The sequence below is a fragment of the Phaenicophaeus curvirostris genome, chromosome 2, assembly GCF_032191515.1.
Source record: "Phaenicophaeus curvirostris isolate KB17595 chromosome 2, BPBGC_Pcur_1.0, whole genome shotgun sequence".
In the NCBI taxonomy this organism is placed as follows: Eukaryota; Metazoa; Chordata; class Aves; order Cuculiformes; family Cuculidae; genus Phaenicophaeus; species Phaenicophaeus curvirostris.
In genome coordinates this window covers 113494971-113518573 of record NC_091393.1, presented here as the reverse complement: position 1 = coordinate 113518573, position 23603 = coordinate 113494971, and the positions used below count along the sequence as shown (strand labels likewise).

Below are 23603 nucleotides of genomic sequence, written 5' to 3'. Positions count from 1 at the left end.
CATGTAATAATACAAATGACATGGAAAGACAGCCTCACTCCCTCAATCAACATGAACTATAATAAAATTACTACAAAGTAAGAACTAGATAATGCTGCACACAAATGAGTTAGCTTATGTTTGTCAAGGACACAGTAGAAAGAAACCTTCAATTGGCTGTTTTTTTAAAAAAATATAAGCTAAGTAAACGACCATATGATGGCAAATAAAACGTAACAATGGTAAAGCCATCGCATTTTACAATATGCTAAATTAGCCTCATCAAGTACAAACAGGAACCTGAATCTCACTGAATGAAATTCAGAGACCTCTGGTTAACCTACTACTGAAGTCAGGAGCGCAATCAAGGTGTTGGGATGTGTAAGCATGGACTGTTAATATCCACAAGGTATCACATTCACTCCTGGAACTACTTCCTTTCAGGAAGTTATATTGCATATCACAGTGGGCTCTGAGATATAGGGAAGAATAGTTGCAGCAATAAAAAGCCCTGTGGATGAGGGAGCATGACTGGAACTGTTTACTCTAACCAAGTAAACAACAGAATAAGGAAAAAAGTGATGAATTACCTAAAACAGAGCAGGGATTTTCTGGATCCTACAAAACACAAAAAACTACCACATACCAAATCATATAAAGAGGTAAAAAAAGAAATAAAATAAACCCTTCTGCAAAGTCTCAATGTGTTTTGCACTCAATGCTGCATGGTGTACCAACACCAAGCATTTAGCAAGATACAACCAAGGCAGAACCTCAGTTCATCCACCAAGTCCTTCGCAACATAAGAACAGAACTCTGAACACATCACTAATGAGCTCCTCTTTCTTCTGAAGCTGAGATAAATATACAGTATGCAATGTTTAAACTATTCTCCACTAATACCTTCATTCCAAAAGACCTATTACAGAAAGTGAACTATCCCTCAGGAATCCAATCAGGGCACTCTTATCTTCCTCTGAAGCAACTGCTGTTAGCCACAGAATACCACAGTACCCAGGGCTCGTATTCAAAACCATCATGTTCACTCAAGCTACACTGCTTTTCTCTCCACTGTCTTATCCATTTTACTTGTGCAGTTAATGGAAAATATTTCATTTGCATCGTAAAGTATTTAATTAATCATATACGCTACAATTTATGTTCCCAGAAAAAATACATTTCACATGTTCTCATATGGATAAATTGCATCTTCGAGGAGCGGAAATTAGTGTTTCAAAATACTAATTAAAACTTAAATTAAATTCCTAAACTTAATATTTATGCATTACCAGTAGAGAAACAATGTCTCTAGAATTACAAACAACATTGTAACAAGTCTACTCAAAGTTGATAGGACCATAAATCTTTCTTCTAATTAAGCATGTTTCACAAATACAAGATGGCTGAGGATTAAATAAATGCAGCTCCTTCACCTAAATTTTGCCAGATCAAGCTAAATACAGGTAACTGTTACCTGATAAATTACTTCAGCAAAACGGCTTGGGAATTCTTAAGTCTCACTCTGCTTTACAAATACTTAGTTTTAAATGTAGCTGACGCAAGTACAAACCATGGGAAGAAGTTGAAAATCACAGGACACTGAAATGTTTCCACTGAGACCTTTCTCTATAAAGTCACATGCAGAAATACCGTGTAAATGGATATACCTTTTTCATACACTGGGGGAAGAGGGAGAAAAGAGCAATGGAGCTTTGACAGCCATACTCAATTTCTCAGAAAGTCATTATGCTCATGTAGACATTGCTAAGGTTGCTGAGACACATAAAACTTGCATACGGCATACATAAATTACCTATAAGAAGGAAAAGAAAACACATGGGATGTACACAGAACATAAATTGGCAGTTTTTCAAAGCTAAACTTTAGGGAGAAAATAGAATGAAGATAAAATAAGAAAAGTACTTACAGACACAATCTTAAATTCATACTAAATATCCCTTCTGGTTTTCAAAACCACTCAGCCTTCAGCAGTTCTATACACCCCAAGACCATGAAACAAACGTACCAATCTGAGGGGAAAGGCTAAATGAGATTACCTTCTCTTAATGACAAAACTATTTGCATTTAAGTGGCATGCAAATAGTAATACATTCTGTACTTGCATCATAATGAAATGAACTTTTTAGGACAAAGTGTGTCTTAAGAAGTTACTAATTGTGAAGCTTCTGTATCTTAAAGTAACTCTTGGTTTACCTGCAGGAGCTGTGTTAGTGCTGCTGTAACTTCCTGAGGCAAACTCCTAACTCTTACTATTGCTACTTACGCCTTGTAACTGGTCACTGAACTGAATGTACACACACACAAACTGCTAGTTGATACTTTACATACATTAGACAGTGCTGTGAGTCATTATAAACTACACTTTTATATATTATATGAAAATAAATTAATTTCCCATCTTAGGATAAAGCTAATCTTTGATACGAACATTCTAAACCATGTTTTTCTCACTCCCCTCCCCCAACATTTTTTTAATATATAAAAATGTCAGTATTTTGACCCATATTTTTCATGCACCAGTTAACTAGAAAATTACAGAAGCTGAAGAGCTCAGATAAAATTCATCAAGGGGATTAAAACAACGAATGCCTCCTTCCTCCAGCAGCGTGGGATGCTACTGGAACGTGAATTAAAGACTCTCAAGCCTTTGAAAAATGAGGACCCCTGAATTTTTAATTTTGTTAACTAATCATTAGAGAACTGGAAATTGCTGTGTTTCTGACTGTTTGATAGGTAGCTGTTTCCATAAAGAACATTTTTAATTTTGTAAGAGCTGGCCTGTTTCCCAGCAGCACATTGATTTGTGGGACCACTACTTACAGCACCTAGAGCATAATTAAATATTAAGTCCCTCCTTGATGTATGCAAAGTCTGAGTAAGAGGATTAGTAGTCACATTGAGGGTGGCTTTCACACATTTTCTGGTAACTGAACACTGCAATATCATTAAGCTTATCTTTACTGTATAGAAATCCATATTAATCCTTTAAAATATCTGCTGTCCCTTTTTGTACCACGGAATGGTAAAAGCAAAGAGGGATCCCCTAAAAGGTTGTAAGAAACATCAAGCAAGTAAGAATGAAACAATCTGGAAGCAAGAGGATGAATACATTTTTGAAACATGTATGATTTAAAGTTCATTAAAAAAACCAAACCCCAAACAAACTTTTAAATAAATTCCTCTACAAGCTAAAAACAGCATTTCATTCACCCACACCTTCCTTAAAAAAAAAAAAAAATAAAACAAACTTGATCAATAGTTTTACTACTTCGCTGAATGAAAAATTAACAAAGGTGCAGTGATGTTAGAGAAACTGATACCGACTGACAAGGCAGACAGAATGACATCTCACTCTGAGCATGTTTCAGAGATCTAATTCCTTGTGTCTACTTTTTACTCCATCTCACCCAGAATTACCCAGCAACCCGATAAAACTTTTCAATTGCCCTTCAACATCCCTTCTGTAGAATGACGTTGCTTTTCAAGGTCTTTGTTCCTGAAGCATTAACTTGCAATAAGAAACCTGATTAATTAATGCTTTGCCAGAAGCTCTTACACAAATCTCTCTTCACTTTTCAGCAGTCACCTAGCTACTGAATTCTGCAGCATTTTTGTTTCACTAACACAGCATGAAGGATTGTGAAATGTACCTACCAAAAATACAGAGAATACAGGTTCCAGTATGCTATTTTATTATGCTTTTCCCCCGTTCAAGAATATAGGTTCCAGTATGTTATTTTATTATGCTTTTCCCTTGTTTGAAATTCAGACTTCCTCAAATGAGTAATCTGCTACTTAGACTATTTATTTTCTTCCCCCTCAGCCTTGTAGTCAGCTGATGTCAAATGCTAGTCTCCAGGTTGTTATTTGGAAAAGCAAGTGATGATCTTACTTTCATGACTGAGCTTGTTACTTTCTGAATTAAAAATGTCTGGTACCCAACAGACAGACCAATATGAATCGTCTGCCTAAATCACACATTAGATACCTAGAACAAAATATTCAGCGAAAGCAAAAGTTTCCCACCTATCACATTTAGATTGAACTGACATGAAAATTAGAATAACTTTTAAATATGTTCCAACTGCATTCTTATAATTACACTCTGCAGCAGGAATTGGCATGAAAAAATAATGGTTTTTATACACATACATATGAGCACAGCTTTTATGATTGCTAAGCCTGAAAACTATTTCTGAACTTAACTAAATAATAAATACTTTAGACAAATAATTTTATCCTGCAGTATGGTATACACATTTTAATACAATCAGCTCTAAAAGGTTTGAGCCTATCCAGCACAGCACTTCAGTTTTTTGCTGCACGGCTTCTTGCACCACTTGCTTACTCATCAGCAAACAAGTATTGAAGTGATCAGCAGCCCTGTGTTATGATCACAGACTGTTGCTTCTTCTCTTGCATAAAACAGGTATGTTTTCCTGCTTGAAACTAGAAGTATTCTAAAACTCCACCACTTCAGGAAAGACAAATTATTAGCATATTATATGGAAAGACCTAAGCAGGCTGGGAGATAGGGCCAACAAGAATCACACAAGCTTTAACAGCTGTGCCCCATCCAGGAGAGCACGAGCAGAGACAGCCAGGCTAGGGACCAGCTCTGCTGAGAGGGCCTCAGGGGTCCTGGTGGGCAGGGAGCTACAAACAAACCAGCAGCACATGTAATGCAGTCATTAATTCCTAAAACATCACAAGACAAAAGCAAACAGATGCAAGTTTCACATTGTAAAGTTATATACATTTTGACCTACCAGATTAAGGGAGAAAATAAAGGTTATCCTATGTAATTTTCAAACAAAACTAATGAGTCTCACATGGTTTCTGTCAAACACAGGCTTTTTTTCTGTCTCCATCAACAATAGCTTTCAACCACATCTATCTGTAACATTTTTCTTAAAACCTACTCTAGTTTAATCCTTTAAACTTGAAATGCTCTTGGATTGGAAAGCGGGTCACAGGCAAGGCAAATATTGACAAAAGACTGAGCTGAAGATGAAGAATCCAATCACAGACAGATACCTGAAGAGCAGTTGAGGAGTTAAGTGCTGGTATTATTGTGAATGCAACAGAAAAAGTAATTTCTAAAAAAAAGCAAGAGATAAGCATTTTCTTTCTCTTTTAAGATTTTTATTATGATTACTCCCTTGGATGATCTTAGCACAGTAAGATAAAACTGAGATATTGCTTTTGTTTTATATGAAGATAAATTGGTTTTGTACACAGATTTTTTTAAAGGAACTATTAGAAATATTCTATTTTAGTTCCATAAGGTCTTGGCATGGGAGAGAGGCATTTAGAAAATGGATGAAAAGCAACTATTTCTGAATAATTCTACATGCAGCAAGTGATACTCGTATGATTTCAAAACAGTACAAGCTTCAAAGACAAGACTACTTCTACCTTTTAAACCTTTTGTGCATTTTCATTGTACTTAGAAATGCAGAACCTCTAAGAATAGGTATGTTCATACTAAGCACTTCACCAAAAAAAAGCAGTTAAAATATTAATGAATAACCAACAAGAGAACCCTTTTTGTACATGTGGAAATTGTAATATGCTACTTGACAAACTCGAGCATTTTCACGCCTAAGAACATGCACTAGATGATCTTCACTAGTCTTACATCAACCTTTATAAATACTTCAAAAATGAAAGTTGGGCATTTTGTCATCCTTTAATTCAGAAGAAAAGTTCAACCTGTTTTAGACTTGAAAACTTGAACTAGAAACATTCTGTCTCTCTTAGTTTGAAACAAATATATAGTTATGAGTAACTTCTCTCACCAATGATTTTACCTTATTTCCCCCCGACACTTTACAATGAAGAAGACTTAAAGTTATCACTTGGTCAGTTAAAGGTATGAATCATTTTTAAATAACTACTGTCTTTCAGTTTTCAGGTGCTGCCTCTTAGGAGACAATAACAGACTAACTACGACCAAATGCATTCTCAATCAATTAAGTCTTTCCATTTAAAAATGTTCTTAATGTTCCTACTACATATTCATGGAATTACGTTTAAAGATCCCATGCCTATTATGTCATACCAAGTAGAGGTTAAAAAGGCAAGGTAAAATTGACAGAAAACATAACAACAGGAAGCATATGCAAGAACTTCAAAGCAATGCTGGACACAGAGGAAAATCATTATTGTTTAATCAAGTTAGGTATTACGTACTCCTGGTCCCAAATAAAAGCTGAGGAATCCAATAACTTCACATAACTTTGATTTTCAAAGAAACATAACGTATTAGAAATCTGATTCAAAAGGAAAGTAGGATTAGTTCCCATACCAACAGGATTCATTGCAACCATATGTTGTAAACCAACATTTCATCATATAATCCTTGTATAAAGCCAGCCTTATGCTATCATTTATAGCAATCAATATTAATACCTTTGTTTCAGGCCAGCAAGCTCTGAGAACAGCTTGCGTCCTGAAGTACACAAGTAGCTTGCTATCCTCATCACTGAGATGGAAGGCTTGTTCCAGAATCTGCAATACTCTGATACGAGGCTTCACTGCTAAGGAGTCATCACCACAGAAAGGTCTCAACCACTCCAGAAGGTCATCTGAAGAAACTATTTTCTCCCTGTAATTAAACAATACTTTGTTAAACTTCTTTAGAAATCCTAATAGAAGTACTACACGTACTTTCAAAGCTGTTAAGATAGTACAGTCAATCAATACATAGCATCATAGAATCACTAGGTTGGAAAGGACCCACTGGATCATCAAGTAAACCCATCAATCATGTGATGCTGCAGAGAAACAACCCCTCATAAATCAGATGCCTAAAGCTCAGTGGTGTTAAGAACCTTTTCTGAACTCAAAATAACCATATACCACCACTGAAATCCATCTATACAGTTGAATGTTGTATCACAACAGTGCTAGATTCCAGCACCTGAAAATACAAGACATTTTATGGTGTCTGCTCCTGACTGATGCCTGTGCTTCCACCCTATCTAACTTCATGGAAAAGCAGCCTGACTTATTTCATTTTAAATACAATATTTTTATATCTTCTTCTATTTGATGCTTATTCATATTGCCCTATATTCTCTTTCCTTGCAAGTCTCTTCTTTATTCTCCACATACACAAATTGGGTTTTCCTGATTGTAGCCCTAGCCATTTTTTATTTTCTTCTGTACCATCTCAAGTCAGGTTGATTATTTTACGTTCTAGTATGATAATGATTGCAGAATACCCCTCATCTCTAGAAAGAATGAAACAGACATTGAAAGCCTATTTTGGGGATTTTCCTGACTCATCTAATTAGAAAAACTTAAATAGTTTGATTCAAAAATTATATTGAACACATTCTAACTGGGTGAAAGCATTTACAGTACACGGATTACCATGAACTCACCAATCAGTTACCAACTGCAGACAGAATAATCTGTTATGCCCCATAGAGACTAATCAGTAACAAATCAGTAAATGCTATTCTGCTATCTTTCTGCTGTGTTTTAAAGTAAAGCTATTTAAAAAAAAATATAAAAAAAATCAAGAAAGTGGTTCCAGGTGGAGTGTGATTTATAACTAATGCTCCCTTATTTGTCTTAACAAGACAGATGGGGAAGTAATATCAGACAGAAAACACCAATTTAACCTGTCTAGCAGCTGTGAAATAATAAACATTGACAGCTTAGGTTTTCAAATTACAAGGATTTCAGTTTTACTTAGGCTTTATATTGTCTGAATGATGCTGTTAGCTCAGTACATGAGCTGTATTAGACATGCCTCTGTTGAACAGGTGGCATTAAAACAGTAAATTAAAAGTTTGGGAATTAAGAGGACCTACAGGAATATTGCCAGAGTTTTGCAGAGCTCACACCTGATATCTATATATGTTTTCCCAAAGGAAAGATTTATATTTTGTAAATTGAATAGCTGAGGTTTAAGGCAATAAACAAGTATTTACATGAGTGTAAACAATCCCTTGTAATCACAATGACTTTCACTCCAGCTTATTGTTTCAGCAGTTAAATCTTGATGAAGTGTACAAATAAAAGACTCCAGAAAGTGCATCTCAGAATAAAATAGTACAGGCGCTGCCATTCTACCTTAGAATATTGCAAATGAGATTTATTGTACATTTTGACATCAGTTCAGTCTACTTCAGTATCCAATATTTAACTAATTTAATGCTAGTGAAGATGCCCCCACAAAACAGTGTAATTATTCTTGTGGGCTTCCAGACATGAGTTCTTAGTCTATATATGTGGTCTGAAAAGAAAACTCTTTTTTTTTTTAATTCTTTGTCTTTACTACAAGTGCAATAGAAAATGTCTGCAAGACATACATATCATTATGTGACCTGAAATAACAAGAACATCCCCAAAACAGGAGGAAAAAAACCCATAGTGAAGCACCATACAGCATTTATGAAATTGCTTCTGCATTAAACCCAACAAATATTAACAAATTTAGATATTTAAATTCACATATCTGAAAATTAATCATTATTCTTTGTTTTTTTAACTACTTAACTGAAACAATAGCAGTGAACTACTCCTAGTAGATATGTAATCTGTCTCAAGTCATTATATTACACAGTTAACTAAATTTTAGATTCTGTGACTTGCTTCCATCCCAATGATCAAGTAAAGGCTTCTGTCAGGGCTCAGGTATTTAACCTGACAAATGACCATCTGTTCCAGAATAAATTCTTAGAAAATTAAGTGCAAATCCATTATATACATCCACAAAGATAAAACATCCATATTCAGTATTGTACCTTCAATGCTTTCATGAGAAGTATCTTTCAAAGTCTTAAACAAAGAATCCATACAGTAAGCTCTTACCCCTTCTCAACACTAGCATGCACTGCAGAAACAATGCCTTCTAGGATTCCAAGTGGATCTTTCACTGAAGTAGATGAGCCATCATTTCCACTGTTAAAAGACATGAGATTATGATTAAAATGGCCCTTAATATCATACCTACTTACATCCACCTGCAGGATCTACATGAATTGTTCAATAATTATAGCAATTTTCCACTTTCCCTGCTTAACTAGTACCTTTATTTTCCTGTCAAGTAATAGGAGGAGGAACAAGAAAAGAGCAGGAAAGAGAAATATTAAAATACTTAGGTGAAAACTGAAAGAAAGGTTAAAATTTGACATTTCTAGTGCTGATTAGCATAATATCCATGTTACCTCATTACCTTAAAGTCTCGTGAATATCGACTAAAAGTTACAGAGAAGTATCACCATCTTTTCTTCTCAAATATTATACTGCAGTATCACTATTGTTTTAAACCAACCTGACTGTAACCTGATTCAAAAGCATCCTACCTGCTGATTCAGTTCCCACCTATTTAAGACTAATTTTCAGTTCGATCAACCAAGTCAATGCTTACCAGAACCAATAAAATTAAAAGGGAGGAAACATATGGTCAAGAACAGCACGTGGGAAAGGCAGGATTAAACTACCCATCAAATGGTATCTGCTCCAGTTACACAATAATACAATAATGTTCTTCTAAAGGTAAAAAGTAAAAAGGTAATAAATGGGGGGGGAGAAAATCATAATTTGTGTGTTCATAATTTTGTCATTATTACTTCAGTAAATCTATTGACCAAAAAATCATTATACTATATACCTGAATTTGTATAACTTTCAACATCCTCCTGCATTCAGAGCTTTCATCATTTATGCTTTTACTTTTATCTTAACAGGTGACCAGCACTTCAGTGAACATTAGATTTAAAATCGACATGTGATTCCATGCAGACTAGATACAATATGGTTTGTTACATGCTGAAACTTCTGTTCACCTTAGGCATTTTTCATTGCTATATTGCACTAAGAAGTCCAAAGTAGAAAGCTTGCAACAGCAGACTTATCCTCAAAAAATGATGTTACGTATGAGTGACTGAAATATGATTGTTAATACCAATGCCACCATACAGCACCTAAATAAATTTAAGGAGAGTGAAGTTCAAATCTAGATATTTTTCTAACCATGTTCAGCATAACTGGTAATGATCAAATCACAGTTTTTACAGCTTACAGTACAGAATTATCCTGGATTTCCGATTCCAAAAGATAATGACTGTCCAAAGCATAAAATTCTATTTTCACCAAAAAAAAAAAAAAATCCCAAAACAACAAAAGCAACACACATGAAAAATTTAAGTCTCAAGAGGGGAGAGCAGGAGGGAAAGAAAAGAACTATTTTTCATGGAAAACAAGAAATAACAGGAATGAATGCTCTATTAAAACAACCAAAACAAAACAATGAAAAAGAAAAAAACTCTCCTCATTTAGACCACACTGATACTGCAGAAGTGTGGAAATAGCAGAGAGAACAGCAGTATTAAACTAATGCTACCTGCTTTAGGAGATGGTTTCAAGTTTGTTTTAAAATAAAATAAAGCTAAGAAAACTTAAGATACTTGCCCAGAGTGAAGGCAGACATAAACCACTCGAATAATGTTCTGGTCACAGGCCAAATTTAAATTTTCCTTTATTATTATGCTTTTGGGGATTTGTTTTTAACTAAATTTGCAATAAAGAGACATCCACAAAGGGTGATAACAGGCATATCTAAAGATATCTTTAGATATTCTCATCTTAATATCTTCCATATTAAGAAGGGAACGATGCTGTCTGAAACATAAAAGAGAACACGGGCAGCAGAAATGGAGCTCTGACTAGCTCTACTTTCCTTATATTACATTTAGTGTACCTAAGCAACTTTCATATCAAAGGAGAATGACCTTAAAACAAATCTTACATTCTGGGCACCCTCAATTTTGGAGACTGGTTCTGAACAGCCTTAGCACTTGCTCTTCAAAAGCCCTTCATTCCTCTAATTAAAGAGGAAATTCTTTAGCGCCTATCACAACCAGGCTCTGAGCACCTCAAAAGACTTGTTTCAAAAGAAACGTGCCCAAAGGTTAATGGGTATTTCTGAAAACAGAAAACTGCTGTTTCAGGCAGTACAGCTGTAAGACCAGTTCTCAAGTACAGTGGATGTATGAACATTTACAGAAAGCTTCAAGTCTGCTATACACAGGCAGGTACTTTCTATTAAGCAGGAAGAAAGGAGAATCTAAGTTACGGTTATTTACAATATGAAAATATTTTTTAAAAGAAGCTTAGAAAAATTGAGAGCAGGCATTTTTTTAAGCTTAATATTGCCTAACGGTTACGGAAACTAAAAAGAGATTAGAGCTCATGAAACAGATAATTGTGTCAAGTTTCCACAGATTTTTGCCTTGTTCTTTTCTTAATAATTAATGATTAAAAATAAGCAGCTACTAACAGAAACAAATATAATTAACGAAGGATTAGTCTTCCACACAGATCATACGGTATTTCTTGCATGTTTTTAACAAGAGAACAGGATTCAGTGTTCATATCGAAACTCCTAGGTATAAGCCTTGTGTAATTACTCTGATAAAGGCTTATTTTGGTTTCAGTTCAGCTTCAGAAAGTGATGCATATTTGATCAAGTTCCTCAAACACAATAAAGTACAAAGAATGCTTGAAAAGAGAATAAATTAACTTCATCTAAATCTTTTAAGATAATTACAGTATTCATTGAAAATACTTGATATAGTCTTATTTATCTAGCCTTATTTTCCTCTTTCTGTTAGTGTTTCCCCTAAATATCAGGAAAAAGGAAAATAATATATTGTTGAAGCGATCATTCAAAGCTGATAAAAAAAAGATAAAGCCAGAGCATCATTTCCATTAGAAATTCCATGAAATTATGATATCTAAGTTACAAAATTACTCTCTATGACCTCTGCAAAAGTTACATGAGACAGTAAGAAATCTGGGTTGTTTTTTTTCTCAGTTACCTACTCAGTCTAATAAGGCTGTTTTTACATTCTTCACAAAATACTGGCCATTAAACAACCTTTCCCGCTCATTGCCAGGTGAATACCTCCAAATTTTCATGAAATGCTACATCCATATGGACACCTCATATAAGAAATTTAGGAGGTGCAAATGCAGAATTCCATACTGTCTTCCACAAACTGTCTACAGTCACGCATCAGAGAAAGTCTCCAGTATATTATGCAAGTAATATTAGGTAATGGAATAAATCGAATCTTAGGTAAGTCAAATCTGACTAGCACCATTACTAAAATCTGGTTTTTGTTGTTTTTCAGAAGTTCTACTGAAGAAGGAACCGACTTATTTATAGTAGCATAAGCAAACAAGGAAACACCCAATACGTATATTGTATAAAATACTGCTTGAGAGGTTTCATACGTACCAGTGTAAGAGTTTCTACTTTGAATTTTGTGTGCCAGAACTAAAGAGTCAAGGGAGATTAAAGTAGTTAACAGAACTGGATAATACTGCTCTTGAAATTACAGTATAGGTAGGCACCTAATATTAGGCAAATAACTGTATGTTACATTTAACAAGAGGTTTCTTCCTGAGAAAGTGTGAGAGTTATACCTATGATATTGAACGCTGTTGAAAACTGAAGCCAAAAAATAACTCAATCTTTCACAAAGGCAATACTTTCTAGAAGTTTCTTCTGCAATACTCCGTAAATATACAAATAACAGAAGATCATTTACTGCGTTTGAAGGGGGTTTGTACTTATGAAACTGAAAAAATCACATAAGTGGCAGATTTATGTTCTATTTTTCACCAACACTGCCACAGCTTTTCACATCCATACAGGCTGGTTTCACTTATGGTTACAATATCTTAAATTGTACACTTTGTCACCACAGCTATAGAAAAGCCAACTTCGGTGTCATAGCTTTACAACAGCTACTTCAAAGGTAAATTGTCAAAGAAGGAATTTTCCAACATGATCTCTTTCAGAACTATTGTATAAAACAGCCACACTCTGTAACATTTCAAAGCTCCAATAAATAAACCTGAAGAGTTTTCCCTTGAAATGTTACACTTATCAAAGAGTAGTTTGTCACTGGAGGTACAAAGGAAAGATGATTTCTTTAATTGTAGCTTTTGCCCATTAACCCTGAAATGCAAGTATTGCATGAAATATGGCTAATACATTTTAATCTGTGTTATAGTCTAGCTTGGAAGCTAAAATCTGAGCACAGGATAAAGATGCATCCAATTTTATCCATGGCAAAAACATTGACATCAACAGGCTTAAGAGATGCCAAGCAACAATCTTTTTTTAATTGCTCCCTGTGTTTAGAGTGATGCTACCCTATAATGTTATCCTCTCACTGAATTTCATAACAGGGAGGATATTATTTTTAAGTATTTTCTTTTTTATTTTATGTTAGATTTTTCACTTAATGCTCCTTAACATTGTGGTAAAGAAATTATCTATAGGTCACTACCTGCTCTTTTATCATTTGTGATATGAAATGATCTTCCCCTTCCACCCACAGTGAGGGGAAGATTTCTACTGATCACTTCACACACCCAAATGACTTTATCTGAACTTCCAACTAATTCTCCCATTTTTGCCACTACAGTTTTCTCTATTGGAGAGACAGGCATTCCCTTATTTACTGGGAAGTGCTGCATAGGGGTTATTGTTCATGGCCCCAGAACTTCAAATCAGGCTGTACGTATTCCAGATTTGCTATGCATATAAAGAACAAATAATTCAACTCACAGAAGAATGCAGATAAGAAGCAGGGTAGAAAGGAGTATTTTGATAGATTTCTCATACTTTGCATGTTAATGAGTCTCATTACAGTTGAAATGACTGGACTTTGTGAGCTTTATATTCAGATGAATCACACTGCTGTAATTCCCGTCAGAAACAGCAGGAGAGGGATTATTTAAAGCCAAATTATTCTTCATCAAATGGCCAAATCCAGACAAGAAAGACAATACTACTTATCTTGCTGCGCTAAAGCTCTACCATCATTGAGGATGCTATGAACACTCTTAAACTGAATGACAAGATAAATAAATTTTCTGCCAAAAAGGACTGCAGACGCTTTGACAGGCACTTCAGCCTGCTGTAATATACACATACACGCTGAAGAAAAGGTAGAGCCACAGATTCTTCTGAATGCTTTTCTCCATGATTTTCTATTTCTAGTATATGCATTCAGATCATCCTGCCCACATAATTTTTCTGCATGAAGAAGAAGATAAAATTTTGAGAATTTATCTCTCTTAACTGGTCTTAAAAGTGATAAACAGTGTCTAGCAGCCATCTAACAATGGAACACTCATTCCTACTTCCTGCATTATCTCTTTGGAACAGAAATACTTCAGAAGAATATGTATAGTTAAATGAGAAGTATCTGTTCATTTACCATGGATGATATGAAACTATCTCCCTCTTCCCCCTCTCCCCAGTAAAAGGGGGCAGGGAGGAGAAAAATACTTCTACTAAAATCACTTGGTTACAGACACAGTGGTATCTCACTTGGAATATTCAGCACATCAAAGACCAAGCCAAGAAGAGGCAACAGGTAGCACTCATCAACATGAAATCCAAGAGAGCTTCCTCAAATAAATTAAAACCTCTGACAAATTAGTTTCACCTGACACCAGAGAAGTGCCAAAATAAATACTTTTATGCTGCTCTGAAGAAGAAAGAGCACCACAGACAGGAGGATTATTAACAGCCCATTGGTATTCTGTCAACAATGATGGAAAAAAAAAAAAATCTCAGGTTCTCTTCACCCTAGGAACACAAATACTGACAGGGATGTAGATGTAAAATCGCAGAACTTCATTCTCTGCTTGCTGTCTTGAGAATTTCACATCCCAGCTCTAATCCAACAACAAGAGAGACTGAGCATGCTCTTCAGTTAAGTTGTTCTGACAGAGAACATCAAGACAGACACAGATTCCATTGCGCTAAGGCTTGGGTTAGAAGGCTGCCAACTCCTTTGCAGGACAGAAAAATAGGTTGCTCTTATCTGGCTACAAAAAATCATGAACTTCCACATATCGTAAACCTTATTAAAGAATAATGGCACCATCACAGACGCGTTCAACCCTAAGAAATAATTTTCAACGTACGCTTGCCTCATGGATTGTCCCTTGAGCCCCAAATCACATCCTCTATCACCTCAAAACCCTTACAAATATCTTCAGTTTTGCTGCGACAGGAGAAAGGTTGAACCCTAAAAGCCATGTCAAAATCTCACATTCCATGCCAAAGGAATTTTATAACCACTACAGCTAAGAAAGTGTTCGAATCTCTTAGCAGAGCTTTACAGAGGGTGTTACAAACGGCAAGCTGAGCTAGAAATGAGCATCAAACAGAATAAAGAAAAAGCACCTTATGTGACTGAATGGCTTTTCAAACCACATATTTAGCTTTCCCTCACCTGTGCCCACGCACTCACCATGTCTGCAAACATGTCCATAAGCAGGTATTTTTAACAGTTCTATATTCAAATAGTTGACTACATTCTTCCGAATACCAGATAACTTAAAACAGTTTCAGCCTCAAACCTGTGAAGAAAAGCCATGTCCCTTCCAAACTATAAAGCATGAAATACAGAGGCTGCAGCTAATCAAACAGGCAGGACTTCAATGCAGGAATTCCTCTCCCTTGCCCCAGGCATGACTAGTACTGAAGAAATGCAGAATGACTAGAGTAGTTTTTGACTATTCCTCAGAAGTGTTAGAACTGTAATTTGGATGCAAGATTACAAAGAATATAATTCGAATAAAATATCATGATGCCGAAGTTAATGCAAACTTTAAACTCACTATTAACAAGATTAAGATGGTCAGCATTAAATGCATTTCATGTTCCTTTGTACCATCCAGGTCTTGCCTGGATCTCCACAGAATTACTCAGGGATCTGGAAGTACAAACTGTGCTAAAGCTAGTTATTTTGCATTTTCTGTTCTCCTAGCCCATTTCTTCCTAATTTTAAAATAAGGGATGCCTCAGTTTGCTGTGGTTCCATGAAGAGGTTGATTATTTGGTTGCATGCCATGGAAAAGACAATTGCTGAGGGTTGGGACTGCAAATTCCAGAAAAACATGGTAGATGAAGCCTTGCATTTGCTACAGTATGTGGGATTGCTCATAGCATGATGGCACTAATGACAAAAAGAAACAGTAAGAATGGCAACTCTGAAAGAGTTGAGAAAAACAATCCTGCTTCTTACTTAGAAATCCGTTCCTTCCAAGAGGTTAGCAGGCTGGGGGGAGTTTTAGGGTATCATTGTTGCCTTTAAAAGCTGCAGGATGTATAAAGCACTCACTCTTACTGTTTAATTTGGAGGTAGGATGTGACACAAAGGAAGAGGGAAGAAGAGGAACAGAAGCTCTAAAGAGCATTCTTTATGATAACAAAGAAGAAAAAAATATATAGCCTATGTTCCAATTAAAGATAAACACAATTTTCCAAACCTTGGAAATAGAAGACGAATTAAGAAATCAACCCCTCCCAGAAGTATACCAGCAAGTTATTGTAAAGATGGAAATCATACTTTTTCCTGTAGGACTAGATGTTGTGGCAACAGCCATTGTTAGATATCTATTGCTCAAATATCTGCATGAGGTACTCACTGTTTCCAACAAACATGACTTTTTGCTCTCTTTAAATCACATGCAACTGTAAATTTACCAAAAAAATCACAAATGCACACACACATAATGGGACAAAATTGTAAAGCCAAAGTTCCTAACTGAAAAGTGTCTTCCAGTGAGGAGGATGAGTTCCACAGCTTGCTTTGTTCAGATTGCCCAGATTTCCCAAACTCAGAAAAATATAACCCTCTCATCTGAATAAGAAATTAGAAGTAAACAGGAGCATAAATGATCCAAGAACTCATTTCCTGTTACCTTTCAAATTACTGCAAAATCCAGACATTAAAAGCAAACAAGCACTCACTAAAAAAACAAACAAACAAAACACCCAACGAACTGACAAAATAACCAAAACCAATGTAACCAATTGAAAAAAAACACAGAAGAAAGATTTTTGGGCTTAATTGTGACAGTGTCCTTACCTCAATATGCATACAATTTTTTTAATAGCACATTGGACAATATCCTTGGGAGAAAGACCTAGATCTCCAACAGCCACTTGTATCAGCTGCTGTATCATGTCCAGGGGCTGGCCATCCATACACATAGCCACTGCTTGGTCATGGATTTTTTCTTTCTCAGACCTTGACAAATCATACAAATAGCCATACTTCTGTAGCGTATCCTGTGAACAGATTTTTGAATACAAATCAGTGTACTCTTTGTTTACCAGGCTATATCTTTCTTTCTACTAAGATTTAACATACACTATGAAAAAGAAGATTGTTGGAAATGAATTTTCAAAAGCCAGGTGGGCAAAAACACAGCTACAAAACATTAATAAAATAGGACAAGAGATTGATGTCCATCACTGCAAGTTATGGTAACACTCAAAAAAAGCATCTGATCAGTAAACATTACCTGTTCGCTGTTTTTCAAGTAAGTGATAAAACTATGAGTGAGTGTTTCCAGATGAGCAAGAGATTGCTGCAAGTGATTCAGAGTTCCTTCATAAGCAACAGATGACCTTTCAGCACCTCCCATGTCATTCTCAGAGGGTTTTTTTCTTGATTTCTCAGAAAGATGTTTAATTGCCTTAATAGCCTTCTTGGTCATCTCTATCCTGACTTCAATTGGCAGCTGAAAAAGATAACTTGATATTTAATCATTTATCATCTGTACCCTACAATTTGTATTACAGTAGTACCTATAGGTCAGGTGGCTCCCCTGTTTTACAGCACAGCATAAAACTCAAAAACAAAAAACCCCAAACCAAAATAAAACAAAAAAAGGTAGGTCTACAACTTTTAAATAACCTATAGTTAGATGAAATAGCAGATTACCAGTTTGAAAGATCCTATAACTAGATGTATCAAACCATTAAGTTGAAACATGAAGGTCCATTTTTTTTCCCCCATTATACTTCTCATAGAGTTTGAATTTTCAAATGGAGCAGCAAACTGTTATGCTTTAGAGTCATCAAAGATACAGCTATAAGCCCAAAACAAATCTGAAATATGACTTCAAAAATTCATATGCAATTGTTAATTTATAACTTCAAGTACAGTTTTAAGGATGCCTGCAATACACTTTCTAATTTGCTGAGGTCTCTTCTGCCTGAATGCACAGCATTCTCATCAAGTGTTTCAGTTACTGTAATACTGGACAAAGGCATAGAAGCAATTTTAATTTTCAAGTTGAAATACATAAGAAATAGAAAGCAAACCTTGAATCTGTATAGGAAATAGGCTGAATTACCACAGAAAGAAGAAAAATAAACTCTTGTAGCAGTGTTCATAAAGTCAAATTGATGTTTACATCACGAATTAAAAGATCTGCTTGTAAAGCCACAGAAAGCCTAATCCTTATCCTTGATAAGGATTAGTTAGTGGAAATCTTTACAACCAATACAATTCTCTCTCCCTTTCTCCCCCCCCCCCCCCCCCCAAAAAAAACAACAAAAAAAAAAACCCACAGTGAAATAGTGAAATATGTAGGGCTTATTCCTGGCTTTCATGCTGTTGCTTTGAACCACAGGAACTGTCTACTGGACATTTTTAGCAATAGAAGCAAAATGGGTAACTTTACTGTAAGAGCTAAGAAAACTTGTCAGTATTAACAGGGTAAATGGAAAGGGTAGTTTACCATTCAATTTCAAATGCAACTCCTTTCCAATCCCACAAAAAGTAATTAAGTATGATTCCGTTACTTTGAACAACGTCTCACTATCAGATTTTACTATAAGCAAGGAAAAAGTGATACTCTTCACATTAAAATTTAATGACGACTGATGGATTTATATATCCATTTTGTCAACACCATAAATATGAAAACAGCTACATATTTCATTTTTCCCTGGTACTGTACCTGCCAGTGTTCAAAATGCAATTAAGAGAGATGCAAAAGGCAAACTATTAAAGTATAACATCCAACTTATACCCTACAGAACAATATGAATGCACCAGTTTAGAAGCCATGATGCCATAAGCACAGACAGGATAAAGCATGAAAAAGAAAAAACAAAAAAAACCCCAGGTTGTTCCCAAGACTGTTCTAAATTTTGCTTTCATATTTGCATTGAGCCAAAATGCAGCACTACCAACATATTATTTCCCTGATTCTTTTATTCCAAAACATGAATGGCTATCCTCCATACTTGTTGTCAGCTTCATAAATGAGATTTGGTATCATACCCAGCAATAAAACAGAAGTAGCTTAGGGGCTGGTTCAATCTTTGTTTGCATGCAAATTGAAGTTTTCTTTTCAAAAAGCTTTTACAGTTTTAAAAGATTTTTAATTCTATAGGTTATAACATGTAATGAAAATACTAAAAATCTGTTTTCTTTCATGTTAAAATCAAGGAACATCACATACTTGTCAAGATAAACAGCTTTCTCTCCTCAGGGTAAAAACTCATCTCAGAAATCCATTTCTTTCAGAATACGGATGTATTTCTTAATAAAGTATTGTACAAGTAACACCTATTTGCACATGATGTTGACCCTGCCATTCATATTGCCAGTGGTTAGCAAGCACTTATGGAAACAGCTTCCCTCCTTTTAATGCCACAGCAACATTGAAACAGAGACCAGCTAAGGTTGCAAGTGAAATCTGGATGGCAACGGTCAAATCCCCCTGCTCAAACAGGGCCACCCAGACCCAGTCGCCTAGGACAATGTCCAGGTGCCTTTTAATAATTCCAGCGTGGGAGACTCCATAGCCTCTCTTTGCAGCCTGTGCCAGTGATTGGTCACCCTCATAATAAAAAAAGTTTCTTGATGTTCACACAGAACAGTTCAATGCATTTGCATCTCTGCCACTAAGTCCCAGTTTTACATAGTCCACCAACCAAATGATATTTAGCCACAAGCCAACCAGACAGATATCATAGAATGGAAAGCAAATTACATTAGTTATCTCAGAAGTAGTTTAAATCGTTACAGAATAACAAAAGCTGGTTCCAAATTGCTATGGGGGGAGAAGGAGAAAAAGAAGAGCAAAGAAAACTTGTGGACAAAGATACAGATAGCTTAAGGAGAGAGGATAAAAAAACAAAAAAACAAATAAAAAAAATCAAAAGTAAGTGATGCAAAGGCAATAATTTGTCACCTCCCACAAGCAGACCAAAATCCAGCTAATTTCCAAGACAACACCATTCAACCCCCTGTTTATCATTGCTGGGCACGACATTGCATGGCACAGAAAGGACCTTTGGCAGCTGTCCTGGCAGCGTCCTCTCCCTGCTCTCCTACTCAGGGTTGAGGTGTTGAGAAAAAGAGAAAGGCTTAGTACTTTGCAAGCAGCTCTCAGCAACAGCAAAAACTCTGGTGTATTATCAACACTGGTTATGCCACAAATCCAAAGCACAGCACCGTAGAGGCTGCTGTGAGGAAAGTTAACTCCATTCCTTCCACACCCAGTAGAGTGCATCTGGGGATTGCTGTAAAACTTCTGATGTATGTAAGGAACCAGTTAAAGATATTATTCATGAAGTTTCCTAGCCTTGAAGTAGATTTAATTAAAATAACTATATTAGCAGGAAGGCATAAGAAAGTATCTAAAAACATACTGACATCAGGAAAAAGAGGTACTGTCAATTCCCATGAAGAAAACAAGGTTAGACAAGACAAGACTAAACTGGAGCACAGTGATAAAAAGTGATAAAAAGAAGCCACGTAATTCAAAATGTAACATCTGAATGCATTCATGCTATGTAAGAACACTCTCAACACACTTCTTGTACACCTCCAGGCAATGTCATGCCCTGTCTTTTTCCTTAGCATTTTACACAGTGTTAGAAGTCAATCAGGCAGACAAAAGATATAGAACATTACTTGGAGCGTCTTTTTTTTAACTGAGCTTTTTATACAGTTATTCAAAATGACATTTAAAGACATTGCAATTAGAAGATAAAATGATGGATGTTAATATCCGGTTGTACCAGGTTCCCATTCCACACCCATCTGGTGTGTAGTCAAAATGTGGACAATGTATTCCTGCTTAAGTAAGAAGAAAATGGTCAAAAAAGCATTACTGACTCAACCTTTAAATTAGCAACATAGAGTTACAAGCAAAGTTCTTCAGCATCACATGTTGGAAAAGAATGTATAAAGGATGGAAAAGTAAACAAAAAATGTCATTGAGCCATAGTTTCAATTAATGCAGCCAAGCTGATGGAAGGCTGTGATGAAGAGTCTGTGTAAGGAAAATATCAACTCTGCTTTCTTTATTCAAGACCTAACTGATGACACCACTGCTTTTTAATCTACTTTTGCTGTAGTTTTTTAATTCCTAATCAACATATTGTGTACGTATCCATTTATAGTGCCTGTTTAATAATGGGGGGTTTGTGTTGGGCTTTTTTTTCATAGTAATGTTAAATTAACCAGCACCAGGGCAATGACCTGGGCAAAGCACCTATGGGCTCTGAAACATATGGTTCTCTGAAAACATAATCGACTATCTAGCAGAACAAACTAAATGATGGCAATAGAGGTATTAAAAAAAAACCTCAAACCAACAGAATACCTAAAATGCTTCACATAGATCACACAAACGGGAATAAATGGGAAATCATCAAGATAAACTTTATACGATCATTACTATAATTAACAATCTATGAAGTCAGCATTATTTAAAAGCAAACATAGCTGCTGGAAGAAAAGATGACAGACTCAAAGTGCATGCAAAAGTGCAAGCAGTAGTTCCACTGAATATTTTGAATACCTTCCTTTTAAGGAGAAATCTATTCCATAAAAGCAAATAGCCTACGCACACAACTACGGAGGTGGACTGAATTATTATTGGGTCAGAAAAATCTGAGTACTTATTCAGAATTAAAAGCGTTTCTGAGTATAAGTGCTACAAGCAGCAAGCTCCTGTGATAAAAGGATCAATGTTTCATTCCTTCAGCCTGAGAAGGCTAACGACGAAGAGCAAAGGACTCCACCTGTTTCATCTACCATAAACACAACAGGAGTATTACATTAATCTATACCTTCTTCAGCTGAAGACAGGTGCTGATATACGAGATCCAAAGAAGAGTTGTGATAGTAATGGAAGAGCTAGGGGGGGGAACCACAAAAAAACCAAAAAACCCACCCCCCTAAAAAAGTATTAACCTAAAACCCACCAAAGCACCATAAGAGTAGAAAACCTCCCAAGATCAGGATATTATGGAAAATTTCTTCACTGAAAGATTTATCAAGAATTGGAACAGGCTGCCCAGGGAAGTGGCTGAGTCACCATCCCTGGAGGTATTTAAAAGACGTGTAGATGTGGTGTTGAGTGACATGGTTTAGTGATGGGCTTGATTGTGTTAGGATTACAGTTGGACTCTATGATCTTTAAGATCTTTTTCAGCTTAAATGATTCTATGATTGCTTTGCTGGCCTGCCACCTTCCTCTCCTTACTACTGTTGATATATTGAAACACTGGGGAAATTCTGATGTCTGCTTCCTAAGTTCCTACGCAGTGACAACAGCAATGGCACACCTGAAATTCAACTTATGTAGCCCATGCTGTGATGCAACCTTCCTCCCATTACCCCTCATCACTCAAGACTTTTTGTGATCTTTTCTGATCAAGAGGGGCTTTTAGATGGAGATGTTATTCCACAAGGATAATGATGGAGTACATATCATCACCTCCCTGAACCCTCTCTGTCTGAAGTTTTAAGGGGGTGGAGGGAGTGCTATGTGTGCAGCAGTTGTGCAGTTTAGGAGAGGGGTTTGGCAAAGGGGGAACCAGTTTAGCTCTCAGCTCTCTTTTCTGCGAAAGCACAACATCAAGGATAAACTCCTACCTACATTCTCACTTCCAGCTGCCTCTCAAGATCTACTGAAAAGAACTCCTCAGATTTTCCACACATGAGCAAATTCAGTTGTCTCAGTGACAGCAAAGATTATTTCATGATAATGACCACTTTTTTTGCGGTCCTTTACATACACTAAATAGCAGCACTTCCATGATATATAGATATGTGCATCTGCTGGACAGAAAACTGATGTAATAAAGTATGTGGCCATAGAACTGGGCTGGGAAGGAAGTCCTGAATTAGAAATTAAGAGTGATCAAATGACCTGTGCAGCCTCAAAACAGGGTAAAATTTTAACTACAAGGTGCAAGCCAAAAAGAAGCTATTACATATTAAGCCTTTTTCAGATCAAAGTTAGGAGAAAGATCTCTGAGAAATAAGTTTCCAGCTTTTACAACAATAATTTTTCATTGTATACTTCTACTTGAAAACTGGAAGGGATCCTGAGGCAAAATGAGTTGCAAGCTGGTTAAACAGCTGTTTCATTCCTAAACCCAGTGCAGGGGACACACTAAGTCAGTTGATTTGATCAACTGTTTCAAATACTTCAAGTAGCTTTCATGGCCAAAAAGCTAACAGTTTTCTGCTACAAAGTTCTGCTTCGCCACCAACCACAATAATCCTGCCATCAGAATTTATTTCCTGCTGCTGCTACTCATCTTAAGAGAATAAAGAAACTGTATTAGAATCCTGAACAGAAATAAAGAAAGGAAAATAAACAGTGGCTATCCATCCTCTCACTGCATCACTGATCTGGAATAAATAGGGTATAACCCTGAAATGCCCAAGATATATTAACAGCAAGAGTATCAAGTAGGCATCACTAGCAGTGATCATACATGA

At 36.0% G+C, this 23603-nt stretch overlaps 1 protein-coding gene across 1 annotated transcript in view; it reads right to left on the bottom strand.

Annotated features, from left to right (window-relative positions):
- The window catches only part of NBAS (NBAS subunit of NRZ tethering complex), a 169261-nt gene that overhangs the window by 37826 nt on the left and 107832 nt on the right, over positions 1–23603 (bottom strand). The window contains exons 45-48 of the mRNA XM_069850479.1: positions 17365–17583; positions 16926–17128; positions 8830–8919; positions 6415–6610 (exon numbers count right to left, since the gene is read on the bottom strand). Of these exons, the coding sequence (XP_069706580.1) occupies positions 6415–6610; positions 8830–8919; positions 16926–17128; positions 17365–17583 (708 nt within the window). The remainder of the gene's footprint in view (positions 1–6414; positions 6611–8829; positions 8920–16925; positions 17129–17364; positions 17584–23603) is intronic.